This window comes from Thunnus albacares, chromosome 1 (genome assembly GCF_914725855.1).
Source record: "Thunnus albacares chromosome 1, fThuAlb1.1, whole genome shotgun sequence".
In the NCBI taxonomy this organism is placed as follows: Eukaryota; Metazoa; Chordata; class Actinopteri; order Scombriformes; family Scombridae; genus Thunnus; species Thunnus albacares.
In genome coordinates this window covers 18,737,502-18,755,906 of record NC_058106.1, presented here as the reverse complement: position 1 = coordinate 18,755,906, position 18,405 = coordinate 18,737,502, and the positions used below count along the sequence as shown (strand labels likewise).

General features: G+C 39.8%; 1 protein-coding gene across 6 annotated transcripts; it reads right to left on the bottom strand.

Annotated features, from left to right (window-relative positions):
* Nucleotides 1–924: 924 nt before the first annotated feature.
* On the bottom strand, nt 925–17,840 carry ppfibp2a (PPFIA binding protein 2a). 6 transcript variants are annotated; one of them, XM_044347547.1, is made up of 23 exons: nt 17,585–17,840; nt 15,915–16,001; nt 14,747–14,860; nt 12,820–12,951; nt 10,540–10,836; nt 10,101–10,193; nt 8,561–8,672; nt 8,324–8,356; nt 7,614–7,675; nt 6,871–6,949; nt 6,564–6,688; nt 6,382–6,449; nt 6,235–6,295; nt 5,860–5,989; nt 4,745–4,886; nt 4,144–4,272; nt 3,695–3,845; nt 3,363–3,474; nt 2,961–3,049; nt 2,656–2,778; nt 2,140–2,265; nt 1,853–2,041; nt 925–1,755 (listed from the first exon to the last, which is right to left on the bottom strand). In XM_044347547.1, exons 1-23 carry the CDS (start codon nt 17,630–17,632, stop codon nt 1,534–1,536), a joined length of 2,724 nt encoding a protein of 907 aa, XP_044203482.1. In that variant the 5' UTR covers nt 17,633–17,840; the 3' UTR covers nt 925–1,533. The 6 variants fall into 6 exon arrangements, with proteins under 6 accessions (XP_044203482.1, XP_044203489.1, XP_044203516.1 ...); XM_044347554.1 differs by lacking the exon at nt 8,324–8,356 and having other exon boundaries at nt 17,585–17,839; XM_044347581.1 differs by lacking the exon at nt 10,540–10,836 and having other exon boundaries at nt 17,585–17,828.
* Nucleotides 17,841–18,405: the final 565 nt, after the last annotated feature.

The following is an 18,405-nucleotide window of genomic DNA, read 5'->3' as shown; positions in this document are numbered from 1 at the left end:
GCAGTCTTGGATCAATTGGTCATTGAAGATGGTTGGTGCTAGACTGGATCAGCCAGAGGGATGATTTGTGAAACTCTCAGGAGATTTGTATGCACTATATTTCTTCATTGTGTGTGTAACACTAACCCTAACTTATATATGTGTACATGTCTGTATACATGTGTGCAGTATGTATATGTATGGGCTTGTACATATATTTTTATATATGCATGTATAATTAAACCCTCTTGTGGTGCCTGCTGACTAACTTTCTGTCCTTTTTTCAGCCATTCTCACACACCATCATCAGTATTGACCTTTGACTCGTGAGGTCCATAACAGCAAAACATTCTTTCATTCACAACACATTTATATTGATAATAGATTACCTCTCTCTTAGGCTTTTTAACAGTCCTCCCTTTTTTCTCCTATTTTACCCTACTTATGCCATTCTCCTTTCTTTCAAGACCATAACTAACACAAACAAACTAGTTTGAAGAGAAACTTGTTACCCGTGCATTTTTTGGATATTTTCAGAGTACCAGTTGCCCCTAACCTAACTTAAACCCTAACCCTAACCCTAGCCATATGTCTGAGAGTTCGTCCTTCCGGCTGATCCAGCCTAGCATTTACCATTGAAGATCCCACAATTGATCTTAAGGAAGTGATATCCTTTGGAAACCCCTCACAAAATTCTCACCCTACACTGTAATGAACTTTACTGCAGCAATATTAACAATTTTCTGTGATTAGAAAGATTCAAAACCTAAACATGGATCTGTTGCTCATGTGAGTATAGCATACTATTATTTAACTAAAGTTTAAATGTGATCATGGTGTTCAGAGACAGTGGTAAGCATCTAAGCACCAGATGGCAGCAAAACCATTTGCTTTGATGAAGACAGATAATTAGGGTTTTTTCTTCTCAAAAGATTCCAACAAGACTAACTGTTGACCTGATGTTTATTGTATTTCTGTGTATTCATAATAATCTTATGAAACATGGCAACATTCTGGTCGGAAAATCTTAAGTACCAACTAGGCTTACTTGAAGGTGCTGACCTAGAGTAAGTATACTATCAAGAATCAATTATTTGGCTTGATTTTTTTGTCAGTCACACAGAAAATTAATAAGAAACATCCATGCGTAAAGTAACTGGAGTCAATTATTATATTGTACAGTAAATCCAGATATAGAACAAGAAAAGACCATCAATATTCTAACTAACTCTACAGATGTTTAGATACAAAATGGTCAGTAAAAAGCATAGTTTTAAAGCAAAAGCCGAAGCTTTGGAATCCAACCGTATGAGGAATGCAGAGAGCAGCTTTCACAAAACATTTCACACAATGTCACCATTCATCACCATTTTAGAGAATATTGTTTAAGCAATATGTAGTTCAAAAATACATTAACAATAATTAACATCATCTGCTGAGGACATTATGTGGACGCATCTTGGGTACATTTCTGGATTTCCACTGATCATGAAGTCACTTGTTGAGAGAGAGGGGAGTGTACTGGATAGAGTGGAGTTCACAACTGTTTTTTAATTATTCTTTGAGGCCATTAGCCTGAGCTTTTATCCCCTCATGCTCCTGCCTCTCAGCATGTCTGTCCAAGTTGGGGCTAAGGCCCCTGAGTGCTGCAGAGGGTAAACGTGAGACCCCATTTACTGTCAGAGCTCCACTGTCTATTGGGCAGATATAGTCCGCAGATTCATCAGGTTTCCTCTTTCTGAGGTGACTGAATTGTGTGAAGCCCAGCTTCTTTGGCTGAAAACACAAAAAAAAGTCAGACCAATGAATAGAGCATTATGATTTTATTCTGCAACAACCACAGAAAATTTTGATGCTCAGATTGTGCTCTTACCTTCACTTTAGCTGTGGTAGTGAGGGGAACGTGGCCTGTGGCATTGCCATACTCTCGCTTCTCCTGCGTGGCCTGAGCCCCCACAAGGGCAGAGAAGGCTGTGGCGAGGTGACGGCGGAGCAAAGTCTTCTGTGGAGGAATATTTAAAAGCAGGGCCAAAGTCTCTGAGCTGAAACGAGGCTCCAGGATCTATGGAAGAACGTATTGAAAACAAATGTAGATCTCCAGGCATGTATTATAAGCACGTAATGATTTGTAATAACTTCCAGACAGCTCAGTTTACTCACAATCAGACCACCATGAACACCGCTGCCCCGTAGATTAGGAGCATATTCAGCAAGATCAACTGCTCGAAGCCACTCCATCACACGATGGTTAGACCACTGCACCACTTCTGAAGGAGAGGGCTGTTTCTGAGGAATATTAGAAATAGAAATATTAATCGGCATATTCTATCCCCTTCCATCTTACTCACAGCTGATCAACTCCACTTCTAAATACACCAGCTACACAGTGCTTAAGGTTTGGAAACAGATGTATTAAAGGAAAAAGTCTCTATATTGGGAGGGATTGTGTATTTGCTGCCATCTTGTGGGCAACTGCTGTTATGACCTCTGTTCACCATCTAAGAGTATAAAACACCCCTCTGTTTGAATGTGTTGCACTCTTCTATCAGTTCTTAGTGTTGGCATCTCTAAGTTACACACAAAAATGTAACGTAACATAACTGTAATATGTATATAACCGACATTAGCACTGTCTATCTTTTCAACTTTCATTCACTTCCTTTCATCTTGGCTTACCTCTTCCCCAGGCCTGCGTCGAAGACAGTTAGGGTTGAACTTGTTGGCATGAAGGACATGAATGGCACATTTAATACTGAGATGATGAAGCTGACTGGTCACCTTTAGAGTCAAGAGGTCATTCTGTGAGATTAGAAAAGGAACATCAGTGAGCTTTAGGCAAATATAGGTAATAGTATAAGTAAGTATGTGAATTTATGTTATCATTTGGTGTGTTTCAAATGAAGTTTGAAATCTATATAAATGTGTTTGCAGGCATCCACTTTAATAGAAAATATTACGATACATGCAGGATTATGTCTTACCACTGTGAGGTACTGAATCATCCGACCATCTACACGGGCCTCGTGGAATTGGTCTTTATACTGAGGCAAACCAATATCATCCAACCAGCCTACATAGATAAACATCTGAAATTAATTCACTTCACTACTCACAGCACTTTTAGTGCTCATACAAGCTTTATCAGAAGTCAGTTGCCAAAATATATTTATTCTACTCTAGCTCATTTAAAATACAGTTCACTCCTTGTTTTGAATGCTGACTATATTTGCATTTTGTCAAATATATTTACATTGTACATATTGCTTTCCTTGTTTGGTTTGTGATGTGATGAGAGGTGCCACACTATTAATAGATATGATTCAAATGAGAGGATACAACATGACATGCAAAGTTCAATATGTTCCATTTAGAAAGAGTCTTACGGGTGACCCAGATGTAGTCTAGCTCTGACGACTTCTCTATAACTTTAGTGGTGAATGCCTTCAGGGCCAGCTGCAGCTTCTTCCTGTGCAGAGGGTTCTTCATACCCATCTCCTGTGGAGAGACAGACAGAGGACTTTTTGTTACTCAATGAAATTTGTGGCATAATTGTTGGTCTCCCTGCACACAATGCAGATTAATTTACTTTGATAAAACTTTTTTAATTTCCAGTTTATCCATCAGTAATATTTTTCTCTGATGCAATATTTAAATATCAGTAATTTATGTGTTATCACTTAGTTCTAGTTTAAAGTGGATTTCAACTTTCTCTGACCTTCTCAAAGTCCTGAGGTGTGGCAGATAGCAGCGTCTGCCCATTTTCAACCCACTGTCTAGTGAGATTGACATACTGGCCCAGTCCATAGTCTTCTAGCCAGCCACACACCTGCTCCTTGGTCCACTGGCTGAATGGAATATTCATATCACTGAAAGAAAATGGCACAAATCAGCAAATTAAAGTCATTCAGTATAAGTATCTAAAAAAACATTCTTTTAGAATATCAACAGTAAAATATAGCCTATATAAAAAATATATACCATACATTCAAAACTGAATTTGTATTTCATAGGGGTCTTCTAATTTGACCATTTAGGAAATGGTAGGGGGGGGGGGGGGGGGGACTAAACCAGGTAATTTCAAATCAACAAAGTAATGATGAGACAAAACCCTTTCAGTGTGAGTGAATATTACAGGTAGTTATGTAGAGGTACACTGACTCTTACCGTGCAGGGTCATAAGATTCAGGGGTACGGGTTAGTCTGGGTCCTGCTGTCGCACGTAGTCCCCCTCTTCTAAACTGACCAGCATCTGGATCTCCTGCCTGGAGCCCTCCAGACTGGGTTCTTCGAAGTCTGTGTGGACGAGAGTAAACTCTCTGGATAAAGTTGCTGGCAACTACTTTCATTTTCAGAGTTAAGTAATCAGATTTGGCACATTTAGTATAAACTCACTAAATCATTAATAAAGATAAAGGAGATTATGGAAAATACCGTGAATTACTCTTTTGTAAGTGAAACGCAAATGGTCATTTATTACAATTCTGACAGTTTTGTCACAATAGTTTTTTTCCACTCTGCAAATGTAGTGGCAGGAGAAAAGTTATATATGTATGTGTTATTTATATACAAAAAAATTATATACTGTATGTTGTTTCTCTCCTATATCACATAAACCTATATATGTTATTTATACACAATTAAATATGTTATATAGACCATATGATTCCATATGATGGTACAGATATATACAAACATTATTCAAATGGTGATCATCTGTGTTAATGTAATGTTAACGTATCAAGGTATGATATTTTCCCTAACTCACTTTCCCCAGAGTCTCTTCAAGCTCCGATTATTCTTCATGTATTCTGGTGAGCCCACAGCTCTCTGGCCAGGCTGTGTATTTGCCCCAGAATGAACAGGGGAATTATCGCTTGAAGTGCTGTCATCAAGTCTCTCCAACTTTCCTGAAAGAGGTTATAAAAACCACAGTCAGTGTAATACAACGTACTAATACGATTCAAATTGTATGACTGTACTGTAGAGGGTTATATTATGCATTATTTTATAGATGCATTTGATAAGTTAATAATGGCAGTGTACTTGTATCACAGTAATTGCAGCAGACAAAGCCCCACTATAATTTTGCCAAGAACAAGCATTTCAATAACGGTAACTTAGAAAAAACTAGCTAAATATATAGTTTTTGTGTAGTTGTAAAGATGTTGAAGACAAAATCTTGATGACTGAGGAAAAAGCCTGTAAAAAAAATTTTTTTCATACCAAAGAGAACATTAAGAGCTAAATGACGCACGAGTGGTGGTCTGACTTTTGACAGAGCTCTATTCAGGAGAGCGAGCACAGGTTACAGACCATTGAGTTCAGCAAACAATTCATCAGTTAATGCCCCATGAAAAGGAAAAGATATACTAAGCTAAAATTAACTAGGTGTGATTATGATGTAGGCTGCACAGACAATCTCCACTTTGCAGCAGAACATAGCTGTAGAGAAATCAGGGTGGAGCTCAAGTTAAAACTGGTCAGTGAAGTTGAGGTAGGGTGGAGCTGGGATAAATGTGGTCAATCAGAGCAAGAGAGAGGGCGTGTTTGGTGAGAAAGTCTATCCCATGATCCCTCTGCTCTGTCAGGAGCCTCTGCAATTACTTTTGATCAAAGGTACAGTGGTCGTCTGGTCTAAGGAGAGTGGTTTGCTTCAAATACGAGCGCTGTCTGCTCATGGGAATTACCAGGCCCAGGACTATTCCACAGAAAAGGAAGTCTAATCCTATATCATGATTTGTACTGCACGCTATCCATCACATCATAAATGACACCATACACACACACACACACACACACACACACACACACATATATATATATATATATATATATATATATATATATATATATATACTGAGTTAATATCTCTGGATTTACTTTGGCTGGAGTCTCCATCTTCACTTCCATCTGGAGACCTTTCACTCTGGATTTCACTGCCGCTGTCTCCGATCACATTCTCCTCTGTCAGAGACGAATTCACCGGCAGCGTCTGACTTCTGTTGTCACTCTGGATAAAACCCCACAAAGAAAATGGTATTTATACGGTTTATGGTATAAAGACAGTAAATTAACAAATAAAAACAAATAAACTGTAATTATATTCAAAATGCTGTCACGTATCAGTCATGTAATAAACAGTAGCTTACATTTATTGTCGCAAATTGTGAGAAACATCCGTGCTTGTTATGCAGTAAAAGATGAATGACATTTTTTTATACATGAGAATTGTATATTACAATGATAAAAAAATACCTTTTGTGATGGTCCATTTGTTAAGTCACTCATGCTACTTGATAAAGTCCGCGCTTCTGTTCTGATAAGATAAAAACACAATTATCTCAGTGAAAACCAACTACAATATACTGGAGAGGTCCATTGACAAAAAAAAAGCTTCACTACCTGCAATCACTGTCCTTCTGGCCTGATGAAAGAGATGCTTGCTGGGAGGAAGAGCTGTTCGTGGAAACCTGGGAAATGGTTAAAAAAAAATTTAGATACAGGGAAATTAAGATCAAGTTCATTCAGTAAGTGAACAATAAATTATCACTTTATGAGTACCAGTTTAAATTGTTTACACCCACATCAGACTTAACATCCTCAGACTTTGCACTAGCAGAGTCAGCATTCTTCATCAGCAGCTGCTCTTCTTCCTCACTGCTGCTTGAAGGAGTCCTACCATTCGACAATGTACGAACAGCAGGTGGAGCTACAGTAACAAATGGAAGACACATTTTTGTCCACAACTCAACCAGTGGCAAATCTTGCTTCTCAAGAAAAGAAGTGTGGTGGCTTTCATTTTGCTCAAACGTGGCTAAGAAAATACAAAAAACAAAAACAAAGAAAAAAAAACCCACTGGGGAAGGATAAAGGAGTGAATAAGCTGATTACCTTGCCTTGTGATGTGAGTGACCTCTCTGAATTGCTTGCACTGATTCAGGAGCAGAGTGAGCTCTTCTATACGCCGGTCCTACAGAAAAGAAGAGAAGGGAGTGTTCAATTAAGATGTTTATCTAAGGTTAGGAAACACACATATGAACTATCTTCTTCCCTTTGCTACCGACCGATATGCCACACAAAACGTCCCTCTTTCACCATATGTCCTTTACATCAAAGTAGTGGCTAGGGAGGGGATTGACACAGGCCTGGCTGGGAAGCTTAGTTGTGGTAACCAGCTGTGTGGAGTGTGTGTTTCTTGAAGTGGTGCCCATGCCTGGTTTTGCCATGGTTCTCTTAATGCAGCTCACTCCAAAATTAGGCTTGGCAGATCGAGGCCTACTTAAGTATGGCTTTCACTGAAATGGCTCACCCTGGGGTGTGCGTACGTGTGTGTCTTCACTAGTTTGCCACATGTAGACCCATGTCTGTAAGTATTTAAAATCCAAGATTCTCTGGGAGGGAGAATACAAAAGCCCCCTCTGTTCTATAAATGGTTGGAGGGCGGTGCCTCTGAGAAATGACAACATCTAAAAAAAGTTACCTTCTAACCTTCCAAACAGCAGTGATGATGGTGCTGCTATGTACAGGCCAGTAAGACTCTTTACATTGTAGTAAATTAATGACAACGCACATGTTGCCCCATGCTGTATAATCACATACAGCTGTGTTGAACAGAGAGAGAAAGGATAACTTACCTTTTCATCATTGGCAGCTGCCAGTGATTTCATTCCACTCCTAAGTCTGTGGAGCTCTTGGTCTATAAAGAGAATCCCCACTATGATTATTAATATTTAAGGGCAACTGCTCATGTCATAGAAGTTATTATTTTGTATTGGCACGTATGTCATATAAATCATTATTTTGTATAGACATGTACAGTAGCACATGGGTTATGTAGAAAGGAATGAAGGGAGAAAACACATGCTAGCATGTTGTAGATTTATTCCTAACTCAAGTGTCATCTAAACCATGTATTTTTAGATTCACCCAAGCCTTTTTTATCCACCAATCATAGCTTTAGTCATGTCAGCTTTCTCATATTTGGGCCCACAGCCCTTTCTTCATAACACTTGCAGGCATACAGGGAGCATTGCTGGTGAGTGACAGTGAGTATACTAAGCACCCCAGATGGGTTTTATCTATGGCAGACAAAATTATGAAAACACAAGACATTATGACTTCAGGAATCCATTAAGACAACAAAGAAGCCAAAGGGAGGAGTGATAGCGCATCAAGTAATTTTGGAAACCAGTTGGCGATTGTCAAAGCTGCCCCTCAGAGCAGGAGAAATCAAAAGATAATAAAAGAAAGGGACATGTCGGGAGAAAGGAAATACATGAAAGATCAAAGGTAGACATGGCTCACGGGGTTAAAGTCATTTTCATTAAGTACTGTTAAAGCTTACATTTGGTGTTTAGCCTCTTCCTGTACATCTCCTCTGAGAGAGAAGGTAGAGAGACAGAGACCCACGATAAGACAGTTTATTAAGGGCCAAGACAGACTTTTCCCACAGCAGTTACTGCAAGTTAATGAATGCAAAAGGGAGTCATTAACTGTGTCACCTATCAGGCTGGGTAACTCTGTCAGAGTGAGAGTCTGTTGGCAGCTTGGTCGAGAGCTGGAAGCCGGATGCTTTGCTTACCTCTCTCTGAGCTCTCGGTGGAAAGAGAGGGTCTGGCCAGCAGCTGAGTGTGCAAGCTCTCGATCTCAGCATTCTTACTGAGCAGAAGCTGCTGAAGGCTGCTGATCTCTGCCTGCGGGTGCCACACAATGAGGAATGTTTAACTTAAAGAACAAGCAGTTTTGCACGAGTCTGTGCACCCACATTTATCTGTTTTAACATGCACAGATAGCAGATCTTTCATATCCACAAAAATAAGACATGTACATACATTTTAATTACAAGGAATGCTGATAGCACATGCCTTCACTTGAAGCATGTTTGTCAGATATAAAATATAAAAAAAAAAATCAAAGAACACTTATATAAAACTCCCACAGCAAAGCACGTTTTTTTCCTCTAACTTTTAGGGAACTAAATATTGTCTGAAGTTTATAGTGTGTTTTGAAGTAAGTAAGTAAAAGACAGATGGCAATAAAGTTAACTTCAGGCTGATTTGTTTGCCAGTGCTCTGCATGTTGTATAGAAGAAAGTAGCAAATGATGTTTTATGTCTCATATCCCATATCACACCCATGTTCACCTTAACTTAATCAAAAATTTCTTCCCACTGGTTTATTTGAAAAGTTAGGTGAAAAAGAATTGAACACGCACACAAAACATTTTTATATAGCTGAATATCTTCTATATCAACATCTATAGCCAATTATTCAATCGTGCATTAAGATTTTGGCTGGAAAATATTTGAAAATATTTGTTTAACAATCTCCTTGTGAAATATAGTATTTGTTCAGTGTGTAATTCTGGATAAACATCTCGTCGATGGAGAGGTGCCAGTAAGATATTTGATGAACTTCCAACTAATGTAATGAAGAACAGCAGACTTTCTTTGGAAACTACCAAAAAAATGATTGAGGTATGTGAATAATTCTGACATTTTAAGAGGTTTCTTTCTGTGTGACCTTAATGCCAATCAGGTTGAGACTGGAAGTTGATTTGTTCAGGCAACACTTTCAGGGGTTAGTTTGTTATGAACAAATGGAATTAAAGTGAAGTAGCAAATGTATCTTTTAAAATCAGTGTAATGTTTGTGTTGGCAGGTAGAAGAATAGCAGCAACATGAAACTTATCTAATGCACAGACACAGACAGCTATTGTGCATGATGGGAAAGACAGCAGAGAGACAGATAATGAAATAATGGGGAAAAGAAATGATTCTATCCTAAAAGAGGACAAAGGGTGAGAGCAAGTAAAATAGCTCAAGCAAGCCTGAGAAGTTAATACACTGGGATCATGCCAAAGTATACAACTAGGACATTTAAAAAAAGGCTAAGCCATTATTAAGTCTATTTGTACAGCACATTTAAAATAGTTCTTAGCCTTTTGAAGAAAACATAGGTGTCCACGAATGAGAGAGTGTGTTCAGTATGACTCACTTAACTGGCTGGAACACTGGATTGGATAGCATTTAGGAAAGTTGAGTAGACAGTTAGCAGTGGAATTTGGGCACTGATGCTGTATTGCAAAGTCTAGACACCATAAAAATCGGAACTTGATTTTACCTTTGTTGCTTTAAGTTTCTTCTCATACTGTAACTTCTGATCCTCCAGGTGTTCCACTTTGTCTTTGAGTATCCTGAGCTCCTTCAGCAAACCCTGCAACAAATGATGATCAAATTTACCCAATTAATGTCAGTTGTAAGATTTCAACAGATAGAACGATTTCACTCTAACAGCTATATTAAATATAAAGGTGTAGTTAGTAAATCTCTTCTTTCATAACACACCGTATGAAATCAGATTATCAAAAATGCATCAATTAGTTGTGACACTCAATGAAAACAGTGTCTTGATTCAAAACAGATAATGGACATAGAGCCCAGCTGAGGGTGTTTGGGGAGTGCATGTTTAATTTGCATCTGAACCTAAGGATTACACGCACACAAGTGGGTCAACCCATGCTGTACACAAAGTCAGAAGTCATGCAACAGGCTGTGCCTACACTTTCTCCTCCACAGTGGCACTGCTGCTCTGCATCTGAGCTACTCTCTCCCAGGCTGTGTGTATTCCCATCAGGCCCGTCTGGAGCCTCTTCTAGTTTGTGCGTCACCCCTGTAGCTCTGTCACATGAGGGGCCGGGGTTTGAGACCTGGCCCTCAGTGGACCCAGTGGGACACGCCACTGGAGAGCCGCTGTCAGCTTGGATCTCCGAGGCCTTTTTCTCCTGGATCTTGCTATTGATCTCTTTCTGAAACCTACACATCTGCTCCTGCAGCTCACTAATGAAATTCACTACAATCTGACAGATGCAATGGGGGAGAAAGAAAATTGAGAGAAATGTTTAGAGAGTGAAGAGGAAATACTGGAAGTATGTGTCAGTGTGTGTGTGTGTGTGTGTGTGTGTGTGTGTGTGTGTGTCTGTGTACACATTGCTGTAGGAGTGACCTTCTAAATAAATGTTATTATCTACTTTATGTCAAGGTAATCTCTTGATATATTAAATCCTAAGAATGTGTTGATTTGGTCTGAATTCACAAGTCCGATAGTGAAACTGTCTTAAAAACATGGATCATTGGCTGGTGTCCATACACAGACACACTGGGCCAGTTAAAGCCTCATCTGGTCTAGGCAGACACATATTGTTTTGTATTTGCTCATGAACCTGAACTACCCTCTTCCTTCTACCATAACTGGATTAACATTGTGCCTTGTCATATTCCTAAATTCATGCATGTTCAGTTGATCAAATAGGTCATTTGAGATGATAAATTGCAACAGGGGTGAATAGGTTTTGCTTGTTTAGAGGTGAACCGTGGCCATGTTCCTGCAGAAAGAGTGTAAACAGCAGCCGAGTTATGCTAGGACTGTGGACAGAGGAAGTCTCACTTGGGGACCAGTACAGCGGATATGACAGATGATATGGAGCGCCTCCATGGCTAAATTTAACATTGAGCTTACTGGCTCCATGGCAAGGAGGCTTCAACACGTTTTGTCTGTGTGTGTGTATGTGTGTGTGTGTATGAACATGCATATATGTGTGTACATGTTTGTTGAGTGGAGGCAGCACATGGGAGGCCCGTAAAGTGTTCAAAGTAGATTTTTCCTTTTCTTCTTAAGTCCAAACAGCTGTTGTAGGGAAAGTGGGGTTTGCGCACATGATGAAAGCAGAACTGAGAAGTGCTGAAACGCTGCCGTCTACTATAACACAACTATACCTTTTCTTTCTGCTTAGTAATACAATTCAAATCCCCAGAGATAGTCAAAAATACTCAAATAAATCTTCTTTTTTCATATAAATATCAAATGTTTAGGGGATTATGACTTTAGTTAGTAAGAGGGTCCTTTTTTCAGAATGGCCTAGTCAATCTTTGCCAACCACCAAGAACAAAATTCTCTGGGCTGAAGCCTACACACACTCATATTTGGCCCGCCATCCATCATGCCAGCTCTGCGATGCCTGAACTCTTTTAACCTGTGGACACAAAGGCTCTTTGACCAGTCGTGTTTTGACAGTAACTACATCCATTACAGTATCCTGTCTGGTAATAGTGCTGCATAGAAACTTTCCCTTTCTCCAATTTATATGGTCACTAAATGCCCAGGATGTCTGCTAGTAACCTAACACATCAATCTTAAGCAAATACATGAATCACTTTGAAATGACAAAAAATTTAAACCCCATGGAGACCCTTTTTTCCTGTAGACTTTACCAGGAACAACACAGCCACGGTTTTGGTGAATGTTTCTTTCCATTCGTCCAAAAAGTGTTTATGGACTTCCATAAAATTAGCAGCTGACTTCAAGGTTAGAACCATCAGAACACGAGACAGATTTTTGTGTGTACCCTTGTCGTTCCTGGCAGAGTTAGGTTTGAATTTCCGAGGAGTGAAGCAAAACAGAAGTGTTGCTGAGCATTCTAGCTAAAATAATTCCTCCTTGAAAACATTGCTCAGTGAAAAAAATGAAGTCCTTATAGGCTGTCATATTCCCAAATTTGCAAAACAAGAATATATCACAAAAATATACTCAGAGTTAAAAGAATGATGGCTTAAACTTAAAAACTGTGCTGCAAATTAAATAAAAGCAAGTAAATTAAGTCCAACTGGTACTACCCAACAAGGGAACCTTCTTTTGATGGATAACTATTAGCTTTAAATAACTGCTGGCAAACTACAGTCTCACTCATCCATACATCATGTATATTAAATCATTATTATAATGATTAACAATTACCTTTCTGACCACAAGGAATTGGTATATTTGGCTCAATGAGAAGCCCTACCTCTGCTTTGTGCTGCCTCTCAGCCCCGTGGCCCTGTTTTCCCTCCATGTCTGCCAGCTTTAGTTTCAGGTAGGACACCTCCCCCATAAGACTCAGCTTCTGGTTCTCCAGTGACGTCCTATGCAGGAGCTCCTGTCATCAACAACATACAGCAAGAGCATGAGGCACCATGAGCTGACATACAGGTATATACAAACATACATGAATACATAATCCATTTAATGATATACAACAGGCAATACTTACTGGACAAAGGCAGCATTAAGTATGAGGCACAGCAAGCTACCCGTTCTGTAATAACAGTCCCCTCAGACAAACCCACTGGTTTCAAACGCTGTTTGAGTGGCTAAATATACACAACCCATGACCACTATTTATAATGCCTATTTCACAGCTCACTCAAAGTACACAGCAGAAGGGGGGAGAAAGGGAGGGGGAGAGTGAGCGCGCGCGAGAGAGAGAGTGACCAAAAGCATGCAAACATTTTTAGAAAGAACATTAAAATAACTTTGACAGGTGTATGATCCTGTCAGTGTGAACTGCTGCCAATCAAACCTGGTGCTGCGAGAGACTATAGGTCTACTGTACCACCGTTCTGTGACTATCTGCCCACCTCATACATAAAGAATGGCTGCCAGCCTTGAGAGTTAAGCCAGACTATGTGGGCAGATGTATTACTAATTTAGTTCACGTCAAGCAGGTGCTAAATCACTTAAAGTCCAAAAATGAGCATCTGAAGCAGGCAAATAGTACATATGGATACATCCATTTAAAACTTTGGCTTTAGGAAATATCTGGGCTTCTTCTCGAGTGCACATGGAAAATATTAGAGCTTTGTCACCAGGAAGAGATTTACGGCTCAAGTCCAAAGCCTCATAATGACCACATCTCCAAGAAGCCAGTCCTGGCTGCCCTTTGGTACACTGCACACATACAGCACTACACTTAGATTTAAACATTACAAAGCATCAGATTGCTAAAAGACACGTTCCTAGAATAAGTTGAAAAGGTCTACTTTGAATAGAAACTTGACAAGAGATACATTTATTCCGTACATTACCTGGTTCATCCTACTCTATTGTCTGCCTGCAGCAGAGTAAAGGTAAGAGTGTTTCCCCCATGGAGACAACGGTTTCCGGTATCTTGTGGTTTCAGTAGATTTAAGTTTCATACATCCATTCCATTCAGTGTCATTTGCAGGGTTTAGCAAAGTCTCTGTAGATTTGAAGTCAAAAGCAAATAACTGAAAGTTTCAGACATACTTCTAACTCTTAAAGGAGCACCACCCCTATTCTTTCTCCCTCCCATCTCTCCACCTTTTTTTAGCTGTTCCTCCCTTCCTCATTAGTCAGTCTCTCCTTTCCTCTGTTGTCTCTCTCTCCCTCTCTCTGTATGTGTGTGTGTGTGTGTGTGTGTGTGTGTGAAAGAGAGAGAGAGAGAGAGAGAGAGAGAGAGAGAGAGAGAGAGAGAGACAGAGCATGCTAGGACTCAGTCCTGGTGGTTACAGGTTGGGGGTGTGGCTAATGGCGCTGTAATCACCTGCCCAGACAGACCAGTCTGGCCCTGTGTAAACCAGGCATACACTCTGGGACACTGTCCTGGAATGAGTCTGAGCATCCTAAATATTTTGGTTGTCAAGGTAATGTGCAGCCAAATACACTGGAATCTTAGCAAGGAATTTCTTCCAAGGAGGCAAAACTCATCCCGAGTTACATTCTACAGCTTATGAGCAGAGATTGAAACTGCAGAAGGGTCATATTTAAAAGATAGATGGACAGTCTGGCCCTGTCACATCTCATTAAATGGAAGAACAATATTGATATAAACAGCCTGGATGTTTCCTGGCAAAAGCCACAGTTTCCTGACTTTAGTCCAGTAATCAAACATTCAAAAGTCAGTGTGATCTGAGGTCTGCAAAGCTGTGTACCTGCTGCAGCATTTCCTCTGTGGAGTTGAGTTTGTGTTGATGCTCCACCAGAGAACTCTCTAGATCGTTGATCTTCACCCCCTGAGCTTCCACCTGGTCTGTCAGCACACTCACCTGTGTGTGTTTGTGTGTGTGGACAGAAAGATAGTGGAAATGAGAATCTTTTTTTCTACACCTAAACTGGACAATAAAACTGTGTAATCAACATTTGGTTTCATTAGCAGCCTAGGCCTAGTGTGAATTCCTAAACTGTCAGATTTTCTGTATTAGGTCCTACTACAGAATTTCTAACAGTAAACCTTATTGAGTGTCAGCTATTTTTATTGCCGGTGCTCATTTTTGTTGAAAGTTCGACATCTGTGCCAGATTTAACAGTACAAACATTTCCTTTGAGAAGAAATGAATGATTCATTGTGCCTCAGTAGGTGCTTGCAACACTTCAGTGACTCAAACAATGTCAGCAGCACACAGGTTAAACATAAATCTGAACAGAGACTATTAAGGCCACATAATAGCAAATCACATGGTAAAATGCAAGCCCCACCAGCCAACTGGAGCGGATTTTCAGAGGAATGTTTTATGTGAGGCCTGAAGAAACAAACAGGGCACCTGCTCTCACACACACCTACATGCTACAGCTCATGGTGGTGCTAGCCTAAACCTGTCTGAGATAAGCACATGTTCAGCAGGCCTGGGCGCTGCACACACCTACACACAGACAAACACACCACACAAAACAAGACATTTGAGTGTTGTAACATCACCAAGCCCAGATTTATTACCACTGCTTCGCTTATCCACTAGCACTGCGATTACGCAACATTTACAACATAACACTCTCATCTACCTTTGCCCTTTCACCTTGTCTTCCTCGGCTCTCCCCTCACAGTTATGTGACACTGGCACTGTTTAGAATCAGTTCCCACTGACAGTTTGGTGTCATACAGTATCGCCTCTTTTATTTCAGCAGGCTTATATCCAATGCAGCTGACTCACCTTTATATATGGATATGAAGGCATGTTTAAGGTTAAATGTGTTACCACTGCAAATACCTTTTTAAAGGTAATATAAATCTTATACAAGAAGGGACAGAGATAATATTGTTTTGTATTAAACAACATACACAGTGAAAAAATGAAAGAGATCCAAAGGAGTGACTAATCTCACCTGCAGAATTAGTGACTCTTTGTCTCCCTCAAGACGTGATAATCGCTCCTGGTAGGACTCACTGTTGCCAGATGAATGGAGGTTTACCTTTGGAATAAAGGTCAGCTATTAAGTTCAGTAAATACATTGTAATACGGAACAGTTGTTCAGTCGGTCAAATCTGTTCTTTAACGAGGTTGCAGTCTCAGACACACACACACACACACACACACACACACACACACACACACACACACACACACACACACACACACACACACACAAAACAAAAATGTTGATTAAGTCTGAGCTCAGCTCAAGGCTGCCTGTGTACTAAGGGATATTTCAGAGCGATCTGTGTGCAAGGGAAGTAGAATAGCAACCAAATGAGCTCAAATTTCTCAGAAATCCAGGCTTTCAACCACAATCATGGAAACATTATGTAGCCCAGCGTTCATCATCCTGAGCCAGCTAGCTCAAGTGGTTTGCAATGATTTTAAAATACCATTAAGCCTTTAATAGACTCTTTGCGTCAGACCTTAAAAACACAGAAGTCATGTGTTTTAACACTATGATATTTAAATGTACAGTAATTGCATAATTCAAGCGTTAATACAGATAATCTTTTAGTGACTGTTAGTGATCAATAGCTATTTATCTCCTACGAGTCTCTCCTCCAGTCCCCTTTATACTTTTATTAGTTTAGAATTTGGCACTAATGGACCCTGGTTCACTTTAAATTGTGAACAGCTCCCTTAGTTCTTGTTGTTTGCTTAATTATTTCAAGCAAATTATTTTTCAGCCAATTAAAAATATATCATGGAGATGTTTCTGTTTTTTGGCCACTCTGTGTTTACTTATCTGTTCATATTTCATATGACATATTTCATATTGGTGTATTGTGCACCACTGTCATGATGATTTATCATATGATAGCTAATATATCCATATATCATAGACTTGAGGCTCATATGAGAAAACTAGTGGACATGGCATTGTTGTAGTTCACAATGATTGACAGGTATATGTGTAAAAAGGCTTCTTCTATGGATTTAACAGTTAGTAAGAATTGTAACCTAAAGGATGCAAGCAGGACTAATGTCTCCTTAATGGCAGCATGATGGTATGTGTTGTTCAAAGACTCCCTATAGGTTCAAGTGACAGGAAAGGATCTCAGCTGACATGCATATCCATTTATCTTTCCCCTCAAATGCGTTAACCTTATGACCAGTTTGGCAGACTTGTGCATTCCACGATTCACCCACATGTTATCTCACTCAACAAAAATAAACACTATGTCACCTTATCTGTCAAAACAGGTAATTTTAGCTTTAATACAACATATTTTGGGAGGTAGGTAAGATGTGACAGAATCTGTTTTATTAAAATCTACCCTAAAGTAAGGAATGCAACTTATAATTGAAATACCCATGGCTCAGTTAGCTGCTTCTTTCTTGCATTAACTTCTACAGCCCACTAGTAGCTTGTTTATCTCTGCTGCATATTCTGCAACACAGCTCTTCAACTCACAAACAAAGCATGTGCTCCTCCCAAATTATCTACCATGTCAACCACAGTTATGTTGTAAAAACAACAACACTGCAGGAGAAAAAAAACAACCATGACCTTTTACGCAATTGTCGTGCATATGAAGGTATCAAGAATAGACATGCAAGTGGAGACAGTCTTACCTTTCTAAGCCAAGCAAAATGTTTGTAGAAATCAATATCATACTCCATTCTGCAGGCCCATTGTACAGTTGGTCTGGCTCTTGATGTTATATACTAACAGAATTTAGCTGGTGCTTCAAAGCGCCAAGGCGGATGAACAGAGACCAAAATCTACAGCAAGACACAACACTGGATCTTAACTGTGCTGCACTCTCAATCTCCCTGAATCCCACTCTTCTCTTACAGACCCTCTATGTTACAGTTGTAGAGTGCAGTGAGGACCTTGGTCCGTGTGGTTTGGAGTCTGGGCAGCCGGAGACTTTTAGAGCTGAGCTGAATAACTTAAACTATGCCAATTGGCTCTACTCCCTTTCTTTCTTCTCCTCACTTTTCCCACAGTACCTCTTTCTAACTCCCCCTCTTTCTTTCTCCTGCTTTCTCTCTCTCAAAAACACTTAAACTGCTTCATTATTTACAAACATCTCTCCATTTTTGCTGCATCTCGTGATCTCTCATCTGTTTCTGTCCTCCCTCTCTTCCTCCTGTACCTCTCTCTGTCTGTCTCTAGCCCGTTCTCTCGTTCTGTCTGAAGTACCTCTTATAGTCTATAGCTAATTTTGCGGGGCTTCCTAAAGGGGCACAGGGGAGAGGAAACTTTCTGCAGCACATGCTTGTCAGATGTGGTGCGGAGAAGGGGAGGAGAAGGAGGGAGTGGAGGAAACTGAACGGGGAATGTGAGTGTAAAGTTAACAACATCAAATTTTAAGGAGGAGAAGATACTGGTAAATACTGGTGGAGGCAAACGTGGACCAGACAAACAAACAATTGTTGCAGAAATTGAA